The sequence below is a fragment of the Cibotium barometz genome, chromosome 14, assembly GCF_041138505.1.
Source record: "Cibotium barometz isolate CiBa-2024 chromosome 14, ASM4113850v1, whole genome shotgun sequence".
NCBI lineage: Eukaryota > Viridiplantae > Streptophyta > Polypodiopsida > Cyatheales > Cibotiaceae > Cibotium > Cibotium barometz.
The window spans coordinates 38681775-38695369 of record NC_141059.1 but is presented as its reverse complement, the minus strand read 5'-3'; the positions used below and the strand labels follow the sequence as shown (position 1 = coordinate 38695369).

Here is a 13595-nt window from a genome sequence, read left to right as displayed (position 1 = left end):
GTGACAGTCCCATGGATCGAACACAGTCCTGGTCATACACGGGTGGCACTGGTCTGGCTCCCGTCCATACGACACCATCCTGCTAACACACGGGTGGCACCAGTCTGGCTCCCGTCCATGTCAGCAAAATACTGGCCTCTTCACACGAGACACCGGCCTGGCCTCAAGTGAACGAGACGCAAAAACTAGGAATGGACCAAATGGTCGGCCAATTGGTGACATCCCCCCGGGCTTCTAAAGAGTTGACCTCAACTGAAAAGCCTCAAGATATGCCTACAACAATTGCGGATAATCTGCAAAATAATCTTCATTTACCCATTTGGCATCAATAGGCAAATAATTCTTAAACTTCACAAGGTATCTCCTGGAAAGCTTTCCTGCAGGTAGCTTTCTCTCCTTGTGAAAAACAATCTGTTCTGGCTGGAGGATCTCCTCAAGCTCTTCAATTTCTGGCGGATCTTCTGTGACAGGCTCATCAGGATCTGGCCCCACATATTTCCGAAATAGACTCACATGAAAAGCATTGTGAATCTGCCAATGACTAGGTAAAGCAAGCCTGTAGGACACTTCATTGATCTTGTGAATCACCTTGAAGGGTCCATAATAGCGAGGAGAAAGCTTAGGATATGATCCTTCTCGTCCTGGCCTCTTCCGAAGCCTAGCCTTCTCAAATTTCAGCAATACCCAATCACCTTCTTTGACTTCCATGTCCCTTCTATGCTTGTCAGCAGCCATTTTATGCTTATCCTGAGATTTTGCAATGGCTGTCCGCACCTGACCAAAGGCAACATCCAAGTCACTAACATATTCATCAGCTGCAAAAATCTCATCCTTTGTACGAAGGATGGGTGGCAAGACCACTCTGCCATAAATAATCTCAAACGGAGCCTTTCCTGTGGAAGCATGGATTGTATTGTTGTAGGCAAACTCAACAAGTGGAAGATACTTCTCCCATGCACTCTTTTGATCTGCCACATAACACTTCAACAAATCCAAGACAGCTGAATTTGCAGCTTCACTTTGGCCATCCGTTTGGGGATGATAAGCTGATGAAAACTCAAGCTTAGTACCCATATTATCAAACAAAGCCCTCCAAAATAGGCTTGTAGTCCTGGGATCTCTATCCCCAACAATGGATTTAGGCATACCATGATGCTTGAAAATATTAGCAAGAAAAAGCTTTACCATATGATCGGCTTTAATGGTTTTCTTGACGGGCAAGAAGTGAGCTTGCTTGCTAAACCTGTCCACAATAGTCCAAATAGCATCATTCCCATGCTGGGATCTAGGCAAATCCATAATAAAATCCATCGTGATACTTTCCCAAGGTTGCGAGGGAATAGGCAATGGCTGAAGCAAACCTGGAGGCTTTTGCCTATCAAATTTTACCTTTTGGCAAGTGATACATGCACGCACATAAGCCTCAATGTCTTTACGCATGCTTGGCCAAAAGAAATACCTCTGAATCATGCGAGTAGTAGGCATAATACCTCTATGACCAGCATAAGGTGGAGCATGACATTCATCCATAACCTTTGGACGCAAATCCTTCACCACACATAGGCAATTATCCTTCATGAGATAACCCTCATTGATAACATAAGAGGCATGTGAATGACCAGCCATCAAATCAGTCCAAATATGGCAAAAATCAGCATCCAAATGATACAAATCTCTCATAGCAGATAAGTCTCCATGAGAGGCCACTGAGACTGCAGCAATATAAGGCCTCCTAGATAGTGCATCGGCCACCACATTTTTCTTTCCTGGAGTATGCACAATCTGAAAATGAAACATGGAAAGAAAATTTGCCATTCTCATCTGCTTCTCTGAAAGCTTGGTTTGAGATAGAAAGTATCTCAAGCTTTGATGATCTGTCTTGACTACAAATTCAGCCCCAAGAAGGTAATGTTTCCAAATCTTTAAGGCGTGAATTACAGCCAAGAGCTCTTTCTCATAGATATCCATATGAAGCTCAGCATCATGCAAACGACGGCTCTCGTATGCAACTGCATGCCCTTCTTGATTTAGGACAGCTCCTATGCAATCACCACAAGCATCACATTCAACCACGAATGACTTGTGCAAGTCAAGAACAATCAATACTGGACCACATATGATCGCATTCTTGAGCTGCAAGAAAGCATCCTGTTCCTTTGAAGTCCATTTGAAAGCAATTTTCTTCTTCGTGAGATCATGTAGAGGAGTAGCAATCATAGCAAAATGCCTTATGAAACGCCTGTAATACGAACATAATCCCAGAAAACTACGTACTTGATGTACGTTTTGCAATTCGGGCCAATTCCGAATAGTTTCTATCTTTGCAGGATCCATTGTAACTCCATCCTTGGATACAATATGTCCCAGATAATGAATCTCTGAAAGGAAAAACTCACTTTTCTTGGCATTGACGAAAAGTTTATGCTTCCGCAACTCTTCGAACACTGTGACCAAATGAGTTCTGTGTTCCTGCTCATTCTTGGAGAAAACCAAGATATCATCAAAGAAGACTCCTGTAAACTTGCGATGGGATCGGAATATCCTATCCATCATACGATTAAAAGTAGCAGGAGCATTGGTGAGACCAAAAGGCATTACCAAGAATTCATATAATCCGAAGGCTGTCCTGAATGCAGTCTTATGGACATCTTGTGGCACCACGCGTATCTGGTGATAACCACTCTTCAAATCAAGTCTGCTAAAGCAAGCTGAACCATCAAGCTTATCCAAGATATCATCAATACGTGGAATAGGAAATCTGTTCTTGATGGTAAGCTTGTTCAAAGCTCTATAGTCTACACACATACGGAATGATCCGTCCTTCTTTTGAACTAGAAGCACAGGAGAGCAGTAAGGTGAGGAACTGGGCTGAACCAAACCTTTCTCTAAAAGCTCGTTTACCTGCTTCATAATTTCTTCTTGTTGTGCAGCACTCACTCGGTATGCGGGTTTGTTAGGTGGAGAACTACCTGGCACAAGATCTATACGGTGATCTTCGGGCCTTTGGGGAGGTAATTCACCTGGCAACGAGTCAGCAAAACAGTCGTTGAATGCATTAAGAAAATTCAGCCTATCATTAGACATAGCATCCACATTTTGATGATTTGACACAAGACTATCACGCACAAAAACCAAGTACGCTGAAAGACTCTTTTTCATTGCTTTATTAATTTGGATGTGTGATACAACTGGGATGGAATCCCCTTCTTTGCCAGCATCAATAAAGTGCATGCGGCCTTTATGCATAAAAGAAATCATATTGGACTTGTAGTCTTTGCGGGGCTCAAGCCTATGGTGCCACGGCTTGCCCAACAATACATCACATCCATTCAGAGGAGCAACTAGGAAATGCTCATTATCAAGATAGCCCTGTATATGGATAGGCAACTTCCCAATCAAAGGGGTAACCTGCACCTCTTTGCCAATAAATGCAGCTTCAGCTTGAATCTGAGGTCCCATGTTTTCAACCTCAATACCCAATGCAGCTGCCATTTGCATAGAGATGAAATTGTCAGTTGCACAGTCATCAAACATGAATAATGCGGGCTGATCCTTGATTTGCCCCCAAGCCTTGCAAACCATACGCTCTTTTGCATCATGACCTGTATTACCTTGCACATCAGGAACTGCATGAACATTTGCTTTGGTGTGCTTGTCCTCGTGCTTTGGTTTGCGATCTGGGCATTGTCGGAACATGTGGTCTTTGCTACCACAAGAAAAGCATTTTCCATCTTTAGCATATTGCTCTCTTTGCTCCGGGGTTAAGCCAAATTTGTTCTTCCTTGGGCCCTGTTCTTTGGATGAGTTATTTTCAGCTTTACCACCCTTGTAAGGCTCCCGGAAGTTCTTTTTAGGTGGCTGTCCACCCTTTTGCTGATTTGGGACAGCCTTGTCCTTCCCCTTGGAACCTCCTTGATCTTGCTTGATCTTGAGCACCAATTGCTCTGTGGCAAGAGCAGAAGCTGTGAGTTGTTGCAACGTATGCTTTGGGTGCAATTCAATACCCGATCTATATGCAGGTTGCAATCCAGAACGAAACTTCCTCTTTCTTTCATCCTCTGTGATTAGCATGAAGGGAGTCACTTCCAGCAACACTTTCCAAAATTTGTTAACATACTGTTGCACACTCTCATTGTCTTTTTGTTCCAGCCTGTCCCACTTTTGAGTGAGAGTTTGCTCTGCATTGGGTGGCAAGAACTGAGCATAAAATCTATCTTTGAATTCCTTCCAAGTAGAGATGGGATCCTTGGTGATCTTTTCGGTGATCCACCAATGGGCAGCAGTGCCTTTCAGAAACATGCTAGCATGGCGCACCTTCGACTTTTCTGTAAAGTCCTCATCGCTAAAAGCAATGTCGAACTGTGCCACAAACGCTAACACCTTAGAGGCATCATGTTCACCATGAAAGACATCAAATTTGACAGATTTATCACCTGCTTTGAACTCCTTGAGCTTCCTGGCATGAGGCTCATGGTCCTCTCTTTTTCTTTTCCCCTTATCCAACGGGGTAGCCCTATCTGCATGGGCTCCATGGACCGTCATAGAAGCTTCATGGGGCACGGTGGCATGTGCTCCACGAACTCGAAGCTCAGATGCATGTGACTTACCTGCATATGGCATAGTCTCTCCATGAGACAACTCAGAAGGCAAAATTTTTCTAGAAGTAGACCTGTCACCATGAGATACATATCTTGCATGCATGTGACTTTGATGCCCTCCATGAGCACTAGCATACATAAATCTATCAGGCTTAGTGCCTTGGGGAGAGGATGCATGACGAGAGGTGACAGTCACCTCTTCCTTTTGCATAAAAGATTTCAGCCTCTGGGATGCGGGATCTCCATGCTTCAAACGAGGTGGGTTTCTGAATTTTAGCTCTCCGTCATCCCCCTCTTTGATATCACCTTTGCGAAGGAGATAGGCAAGTGCCAACTCCCTTGGTTTCTTGCCCACTTCACGAGCCATTGATTCAAAGGTTACATCAACCATAGCATCAGCCTTCCTGGCTTCAATAGCACTTTGTAGATGGGGATCTTCATGCAAAAACTTCAATTCTTGCTCTTGAGCCTACAAAAGTTTTCTCATATGTTCCATTTCAGCCCTCATAGCATCAGGGTCTTGTTCAAGCATAACTGTCTTTCCTGGAGACAGTTGACCCTTGGATTCACTATCCATAACCCTTTCAAGGGGCTTGTGTCTACCTCGCAGGGCATCAGACCCACGAGAAGCACTAGATGGACCCCTCGAATTTGGTACTTCCAAAGGGTTGCCTTGGCTGTCCATTGTGTTCAAAGTTTGCTAAAAGCGGGATGTCCAGTACACAGGTTCGTTTCCCCACTAGGAAGAGGGAAACAACCGTGCTCTGATACCAATGAAACCGATCCCGTCAAGTGGGAAAGACTCCGTTGGACATCCACACGCTTAATAGCACAACTTTAAAACCACAAATTTGAAATGGACAACTTTAAAACAACTTGAATTTAAATGAACAGAAATGGAAAGATGGACACCAGCACTGGGGCCGGAACGGGCCGACCCCCCCCTCAATATATGATATATTTATTGGGAGTATTTAATGAATACAATGCTCCATGGGTTCTGTGAACCAGATGATGTCCATGTACATATGAAAACAGTACCAAACAAATAGGCTCTGATTTCGATGAAGAAAACTCGAAGCAGAACGACCACTATTGTGGTCCAATCTCTGCGGTCCTGTGCTTTCACTGGACTCCGGGGAGAGCGCCTCACTGGTGTTCCGAGACCACGCACAAACAGGCGCTCTCGTACTAACGCCTGGCTCTCCCGATCTCAGCACCTTTGGACCGAGGTTCGCCAACACAGCTTGGACAACCCGGCACCGAACGGGTGTTGGCCGAGCGGGACGAATCTTTTATCAGATTTAAACATATAATACTTTACTCAAATCTGAAAATCACTTACTTGTGGATGGTTGATAGGAAACCAATACTTGTGGTTTGCTGAGGTTGAAACCACCCTTGTTGAAGAAGGAGTAGTCTCGTGTAGAACTATCAGAACAAGCACCACCACGAGAGACCACAGCCGCCTGTGAGAGCAGCCACAACAGTCCTGGTGGAAGTGGCCACGTCTGAAAACAGTGAAGAAGAAGGGTAGCGCAGCCTGATAATATTCAGCCGCCTGGGGAAACAGTTGCAGCTGTGTGGCCTTGTGGAGGTGACAGCCGCCTGCAGGAGAGGCTGAGGTGCAGCCAGCAGCAGAGGGTCGCCTGTAGAGAGTCCACGCCTCAGAGCAGCCACAGCAGTACCTTGTGAAGGGGCAGATTCAGCAGTCGCCTGGGGTAGTAGGCGCAGCCAGCAACAGAGTCAACCACCTGTAGAGAGTTTGGCGCAGGCAGCAGCAGCATAAGCAGCCCCCTGCAGAATTCAACGCAGCCACCAGCAATGATATTCAGCCGCCTGTAGAGAGGCAGGCAGCGTAGCCTGAGAGGAGCCGGAGTGCTGGTCGCCGGTTGTCTACGTGAGAAGGAAGCGATGGGTGATGGACCAACGCAAGAAGCGATGCATGCCACGCTTGAAGAGAGACCTTCTTTTTAATAAAATCATCTGGAGATAACCTTGGTCATACCCACGTTTGCATGTGGGGGGGCTAGTGGGGGTAGGTGACCATGCCCACCCCCACACTCACTTAAAAGTGGGGCTCCCCACCTTGGCCCCAAAGTGGGTGCCCAAAGGGGGTGCCCACTTTTAAATAAGTGTGAATCCCCTAACCTTATAAAATAAAGGGGTTAGAATAAAATAACAATAAACAACATGTACCATATACTTACCACCTGTTCACATGCACTGAAACTTGTCAGAATACAGGGCAAACTTCACGACTCACTGGCAAGCGTCCCCGCTTAGTAAGTAACACGTCAGGCAGGCAAACACACAAATACATGTCATGCGAAAACAGTTTCAAACATGCAAAATATGTGTGCATGTGCAAAAAGTAACATGGACATATCTCCCGTTCATGGAACATGTACAAAATATCTGTCGGCACAAAACTGGCACGACATAAAACATAAAAACCTGGTCTTCCTATGGAGTGACAGTCCCATAGGTAAGACACAGTTCCAGGCACGAGTTTCCCTATGGTGTGACAGTCCCATAGGTAAAACACGGCACGAATACTGGCTCTTCCATGGCGTGACAGTCCCATGGATCGAACACAGTCCAGGTCATACACGGGTGGCACTGGTCTGGCTCCCGTCCATACGACACCATCCTGCTAACACACGGGTGGCACCAGTCTGGCTCCCGTCCATGTCAGCAAAATACTGGCCTCTTCACACGAGACACCGGCCTGGCCTCAAGTGAACGAGACGCAAAAACTAGGAATGGACCAAATGGTCGGCCAATTGGTGACAATGTATGTATGATATATATACGTATATACATATATATATATATACATGTATATATATACATGTATGTATGTATGATATATATACGTATATACATATATATATATATACATGTATATACATATATACATGTATATGTTACATGTATATATATGTTACATGTATATGTATATATATATGTATACATATATGTATACATATATGTATACATGTATATATATATATATATATATGTATACATATATGTATACATGTATATATATTTATATGTATATATATATGTTACATATATATATATATATATATATATGTATACATGTATATATGTATATACATGTATATATACATGTATATATATTTATATGTATATTTACATGTATATATATATATATATATATATATATATATATATATATATATACATATCTATACATATATATATATATATATATGTATATGTATATATACATATACATATATATACATATCTATATCTATATATATATATGTATATGTATATGTGCATATATACATGTATATATGTATATACATATGTATATGTGCATATATATATAGATATATATATATATATGTGCATATATATATAGATATATATATATATGTATATATATATGTATATATATTATATATGTGTATATATATATATACATATATATGTATATACATATGTATAGATATATATATATATGTACATATATATGTATATACATATGTATAGATATATATATATATGTACATATATATATATATATTATATATGTATACACATATACATGTACATATATATATATACATATGTATGTATATATATATATATATATATATATATGTATACATGTATATATGTGTATATATATATACATGTATGTATGTATACATGTATATACATATATATGTATACATGTATATATATATATATGTATGTATGTATACATGTATATATATATATATATATATATATATATATATATATATATATATGTATGTATGTATGTATGTATGTATGTATGTATATATATTTATATGTGTATATATATATATATGTAACATACATGTATATATAGATACATACATACATACATACATACATACATACATACATACATACATACATATATATATATATATATATATATATATATATATATATATATATATATATATGTATGTATGTATGTATGTATATATATATATATGTCACGTGCACACCATTCAGGTGTACAGTGACATGGCATCATTTTAGCATCATAGACATCATCAGGCATTTAATCATGATTTATTCAGGCATTTAAATGAATGTTTTCAGCATGTACCACATGGTATGAGTTGAATTCAGCATTGTAGCATCACATTAGTCATTTAGACAAGCATTGGGACATGGTGGAGGCAGCCGACTAGCATTATTGGTATTTTATGGGAGATATGAGCCTCACAGTACTGGCAGCCAAGCTGGCCAACCAGTCCCCTCACCCATATATATATAGGCGCCTCTCCTTTCAGCCATTCAAGCACATCATCATCTGGCTCATCATGCGTTTTCAGCCTCTTATCTCAGCATATAGGTCAGCGCATATCAGTTCAAAAGCATTCAGCCCAGTGTTCTCCAACACATCTCCTCCAGGAAGCTTTGGGAGCAGCATAACCAGTCCATCATATTCAGCATACAGTCCATCATCTTCAGCAAACGCATCCATCTCCTCAGCGTTTCCTTCCCAGGTAACAGGAGTACATCTGTGTTTCATCATCAGGTCAGCATAGCATCTGTTCCAAAGCATCCCTTTAGCGTTTCCTTCCCAGGAGACAAGGGAAAGATAGTGGACAGCAGTTCATATAGCATATCAGCATATTCAGCAGTATAGATCCATTTGGATCTCATTGTAACCGCATTCATCATATAATATAGCTGCATTGCATTGACACATATTTGTCTATCTCTTAAACATCATTAAGTGCAGTTTAGTTAGACTAAGGTTGTGATTACTACGGTCTTAAGCTCTCACATGTCACAATATATATATGTATGTATATATATATATGTATGTATATACACATATATATATACATACATATATATATATATATATATATATATGTATGTATATAGATGTATATGTAGATATATATACATATATATACACATATATATACATATATATATACATATATATATATATATATATATATATATATATATGTATGTATGTATGTATGTATGTATATGTATATGTATATATATATGTACATATATTTAAGAACTTGGAAGTTGTTCTCAATGTGTTTAATTTAGTATTTGTGATCATCAGCCTGGCATGCAATTAGACTGAACAGGTGCTGTATGAACTTCTGTTTTCTTTGGATGTTCAGGTGGGTTCTGCATCTGATGAGAGAATTCTAAGCTTGTTGGATTCTGCTCTTCTAGCCGACACCATCAACACAGTGCGAAGGGCAAGAGAGCTGGTAGATTCTGGTGTAGAGCCACTCTCTTTGATGTCACGATTGGCCACTCTAATTACTGACATTCTAGCAGGCAGCTTCAAGTTCACAGACAAACAAAGAAAAGGGTTTTTCCGGAAACAAGCCTGTAAGTACTACTGCTTGACCTCACTATCTTTTATGGCATACTATGCACAGCCAGATTGACTTCTGTATGTTCGGTATGTTACTGCTTTATTAACCGAAGTATTGCTATATTTGGGCCAGTTTCTGAAGAAAAGTTGGAGCGGCTGCGCATGGCAATGAAGACCCTCTCGGAGGCCGAGAAGCAGCTCAGGGTTTCCAATGACAGAACCACTTGGTTGACTGCAGCTCTGCTACAACTCGGTCCTGACCGCACATATATGTTTCCTGCATCCTGTGTGAGTACCAGCGTAACACAGAGCCCGGTTGCACTCGATGATGTGGGCGAGAATGAGATCGCTGATTTTGAGCATAGATCTTCGGGAAGGCAAATATGCGTAGACAAAGATGCAAATTTCCCACAGAATTTCAGCTCAGGTTTTGTGCCTCTGGATAGCAAGGGCGGACACAGTCATGGTATGTATGTCCACGAGAATGCCTACTGGACCAAAGAAATACCACCACAAGAGCCTTTACAAGGAAAAATCCTACCCGATCGGCCTTGTGTGCAAACTGAAGCATTACATGAGCCCTCGCAAGGCTCAGAGATGCCACATTTCCGAGAAGATCCATTGGACGAATCATTTAATGACACTACCAATGAGCAGAGGTTGAGCCCAACAAAGCTGGACGACATCTGGTGTAGAGTCATGGAGAAATGCCGATCACTCTCTCTCAGGCAGTTACTGTATGCAAGTGTCAAACTTATCTCAATCTCAATCTCAGAAGGTATTTTCTCAGCAATGTTTCTTGCTCTAAGGGCCTTTACAGACAGATCCCCCAGCCACCATCAGACCTGCAGGGCTTGGACGGGGGAGATCCCCCACCCATGAGGGTTGGGGGTGAGATCTCCTCTGGGGCTATATATGTACTGACTCTTTGTTTTTTCTATCTGATTTATTTTTGAGGTCTTTTTCTCTGTTGGTTCGCAGTCGATGCTGTCATACATTTGGAAGTCTGCCATCCCGATCACAAGTCCAGCTGCGAACGGTCTCAGAAAAGCATCGCCAATCTTTTCCAGTCAGTGCTGGGTTTCCCAGTGGAGATAAAAACAAGCCTTGCTTCCCTCCCGGCAGAAGTAGAACAGTTCAGATCAACACAAGGTTCTGTAACTAGGGACAATGGTGCACCTGGTAACCATAGCCGGATCTGTCCAGAGGTTGTGGCCTCTCAAGGCTATGAGTGGAAAAATCAAGGAAGTGTCATGAAGTCTCAGGCACCACATCATTCAAATGCTATGGAAAGTTTTCCGGCAATCCCGCATGGAGCACCTTCAAAAGAGCAAAAATGTTTCAATTCTGTGGCTTCCATGTGGAAGAACAACATGGCGTGTGCTGACAGTGGGGGGTGGCCGGGACATCAAGCCAATGACAGTATGACTGCAACGGGAGGAGCTCAAAGAGAAAATGGAAGGGTAACACACGAAACCAGAAGGTTATCCCCACTGATGGCACCTGCATCTGGAGGCATGGCGACACACGGAGCACAAGATCAACATCAAGTTTCTCACAAAGATGTGGCAGGGGATATGAATGGTTATGTACAGGACCTTGAGTATGATGAGCCATACAGTGAAGGCGAGAGGGATATTGATCAGATTGAGATGCAATCTCACGAGTCTCATGAAATCACCACTTTGCATGAGGAAAGCAGGTATGCGTTAACATCTCAAGACTGAAGCGATAATCTTTCTAGAAGCATCTTACTGCTACATTGTCGCATTGTGTTGTACGTCGTGGCATAGAGTCCATTGGTGAGCTAACCCAATTATTTGTTTCATAGTAGGCCAAGGCATAGTGCCTACGAGGAGCCTGTGGGCATTCAATCTTACTGTGTTGACGGGCGCCATAGCTGCGATGCCGACTTGCAGAAAAGGAAAGGAAGCAATCTGAAGATGGTTCGGCGTCTATCGATGAGGAGCCACAGCAAGTCCTTGCCTAGGAGTGATCCAAATTCGCCCGACAACAGAGGGAGCTCTTTGAGAGTCCCCAGATTCTCCATCAAGAGTCAAGTAAACCCGCAAAAAAACAAGGATGCCCAAAATCTAGAAGGGCCTGAGCAGGCTGGAGACCTAGAAGGAGCTGCAGCTACCCTGAAAAAGGGCAAATTGAAAGGAGCTGCAGGCAGTTTTGCAAGGTTTTTGCAAGGGAAGCTTACAAAGCAAGGAGCTGAATTAAGTAAACAGTGAAGGGTTGAATCTGAGTGTGTTAAGAGTCTTGGAGCTCATATGTTAATCTACATGTGAAAACATCGTTTTAGACAGCCAATCTTGGAACTTGACCCAAGTGAAGATTTTAAGTGTCTTGGAGCTCATATGCTAATCAACTCATTCATCCTAGCTTTGTCCAGGGATAACAATCATGATAATTATTACTACAATTAGTGGTGCCAAGTTTGAAAAATTATGGCATTCCCATGTGTTTGGGATAATGCATGATAAATAAATAACCAATCATCCCCTTCTGATAATGGTGTGATAAGTCTTATCATGGCACTAGCAATACAGCCATTCTACTTTGAGAGTGTTCACACACTAGTTAGTTACACATGAAAACTCCAAATTAGTAAACAATAATTGATGGGAAAGTTTAGCTTTGTAAGGGTGACTTGGCAAGGTAGCACCTATCAACTTGATATATGACATGCAATTTCTAGTCATGGAGTTTGCTCCTTTATGGGCCATTTTGGTATCAAATACTTGCATTGTCGGCATGCCTTTGGAAACGGAAGGCTTTACTGGCATTCCAATTATTCCTTATTGAAAAATCAAGAAAATGCAAACAAAATATCTTAGAAAAATACAAGAAAATATATTGTTGCTATGGTATGTCGCGGGGTCTTTTAAGACCCTATCAAATGGGATCAACGGCTATGAGATCACGAACAGTCCGTTGCCATTTTTCAGTGCGGCAGTTTGAAAAGGAAACTAGGGCAACAATTCGGCCAACCATTTTTTGGCATGTTGGATCGAAAAAAAAAATTGAAGTAAACTCCTTGCATGCAAGTAAAGTAGGGGGCAAGAGTAAACGAGGGAAAGTAAACTACGAACAAGGTTTTACGGAGAAAGTAAACTAGGGAGGAGAGGGTAAACTAGGGAAAACTAAAGAAGTAAACCAGGGAGGAGAGGCTAAACTAAGGAAGTAAACTAGGAGCTTGGGCTTTAAACTAGAATAAAAATATAAAAAGGGGGTTGACAACGTGGTGGTAATAGTGTATCTGTTACAAATAGAACTTTAAACTAGAGATCTCCTTCTCGATTCCAAGCTTCACCTATGAAAAGTAAACCTTTTGGTTTTTGAGACGTGGGACTTGGAATTTTTTTTGGGCCCAACTTCTTCGAGGTAAACTAGGAAAAAAACGTTGAAGCGCTTGGAAATTTCTTTTGGGCCTAACTTCGAGCTAAACTAGGGAAACAAGTAAACTAGGGACGTCTCCCAAGTCTCAAAAACCAAAAGTTAGGCGAAGCTTGGAATCGAACAACCTGAGACCTCTAGTTAAAAGAGCTAAGCTCTAACCAATACACTATTACCACCACGTTGTCAATCCTCTTTTTTTATCTTTAACATAT

The 13595-nt window shown here is 41.5% G+C and overlaps 1 protein-coding gene across 8 annotated transcripts in view; it reads left to right on the top strand.

Moving 5' to 3' along the window:
• The window catches only part of LOC147631999 (uncharacterized), a 37529-nt gene extending 25033 nt beyond the window's left edge, over positions 1-12496 (top strand). For 4 of the 8 annotated variants that reach the window (XM_086808551.1, XM_086808548.1, XM_086808552.1 and 1 more), the window contains 4 exons: positions 9776-9992; positions 10112-10756; positions 10960-11680; positions 11810-12496. In XM_086808551.1, coding sequence (XP_086664677.1) covers positions 9776-9992; positions 10112-10756; positions 10960-11680; positions 11810-12215 — 1989 coding nt within the window. In that variant the 3' untranslated portion in view covers positions 12216-12496. The remainder of the gene's footprint in view (positions 1-9775; positions 9993-10111; positions 10757-10959; positions 11681-11809) is intronic. The other 4 variants (XM_086808549.1, XM_086808555.1, XM_086808554.1 and 1 more) reach the window with 1 other exon arrangement.
• The last annotated feature ends 1099 nt before the right edge of the window (positions 12497-13595 follow it).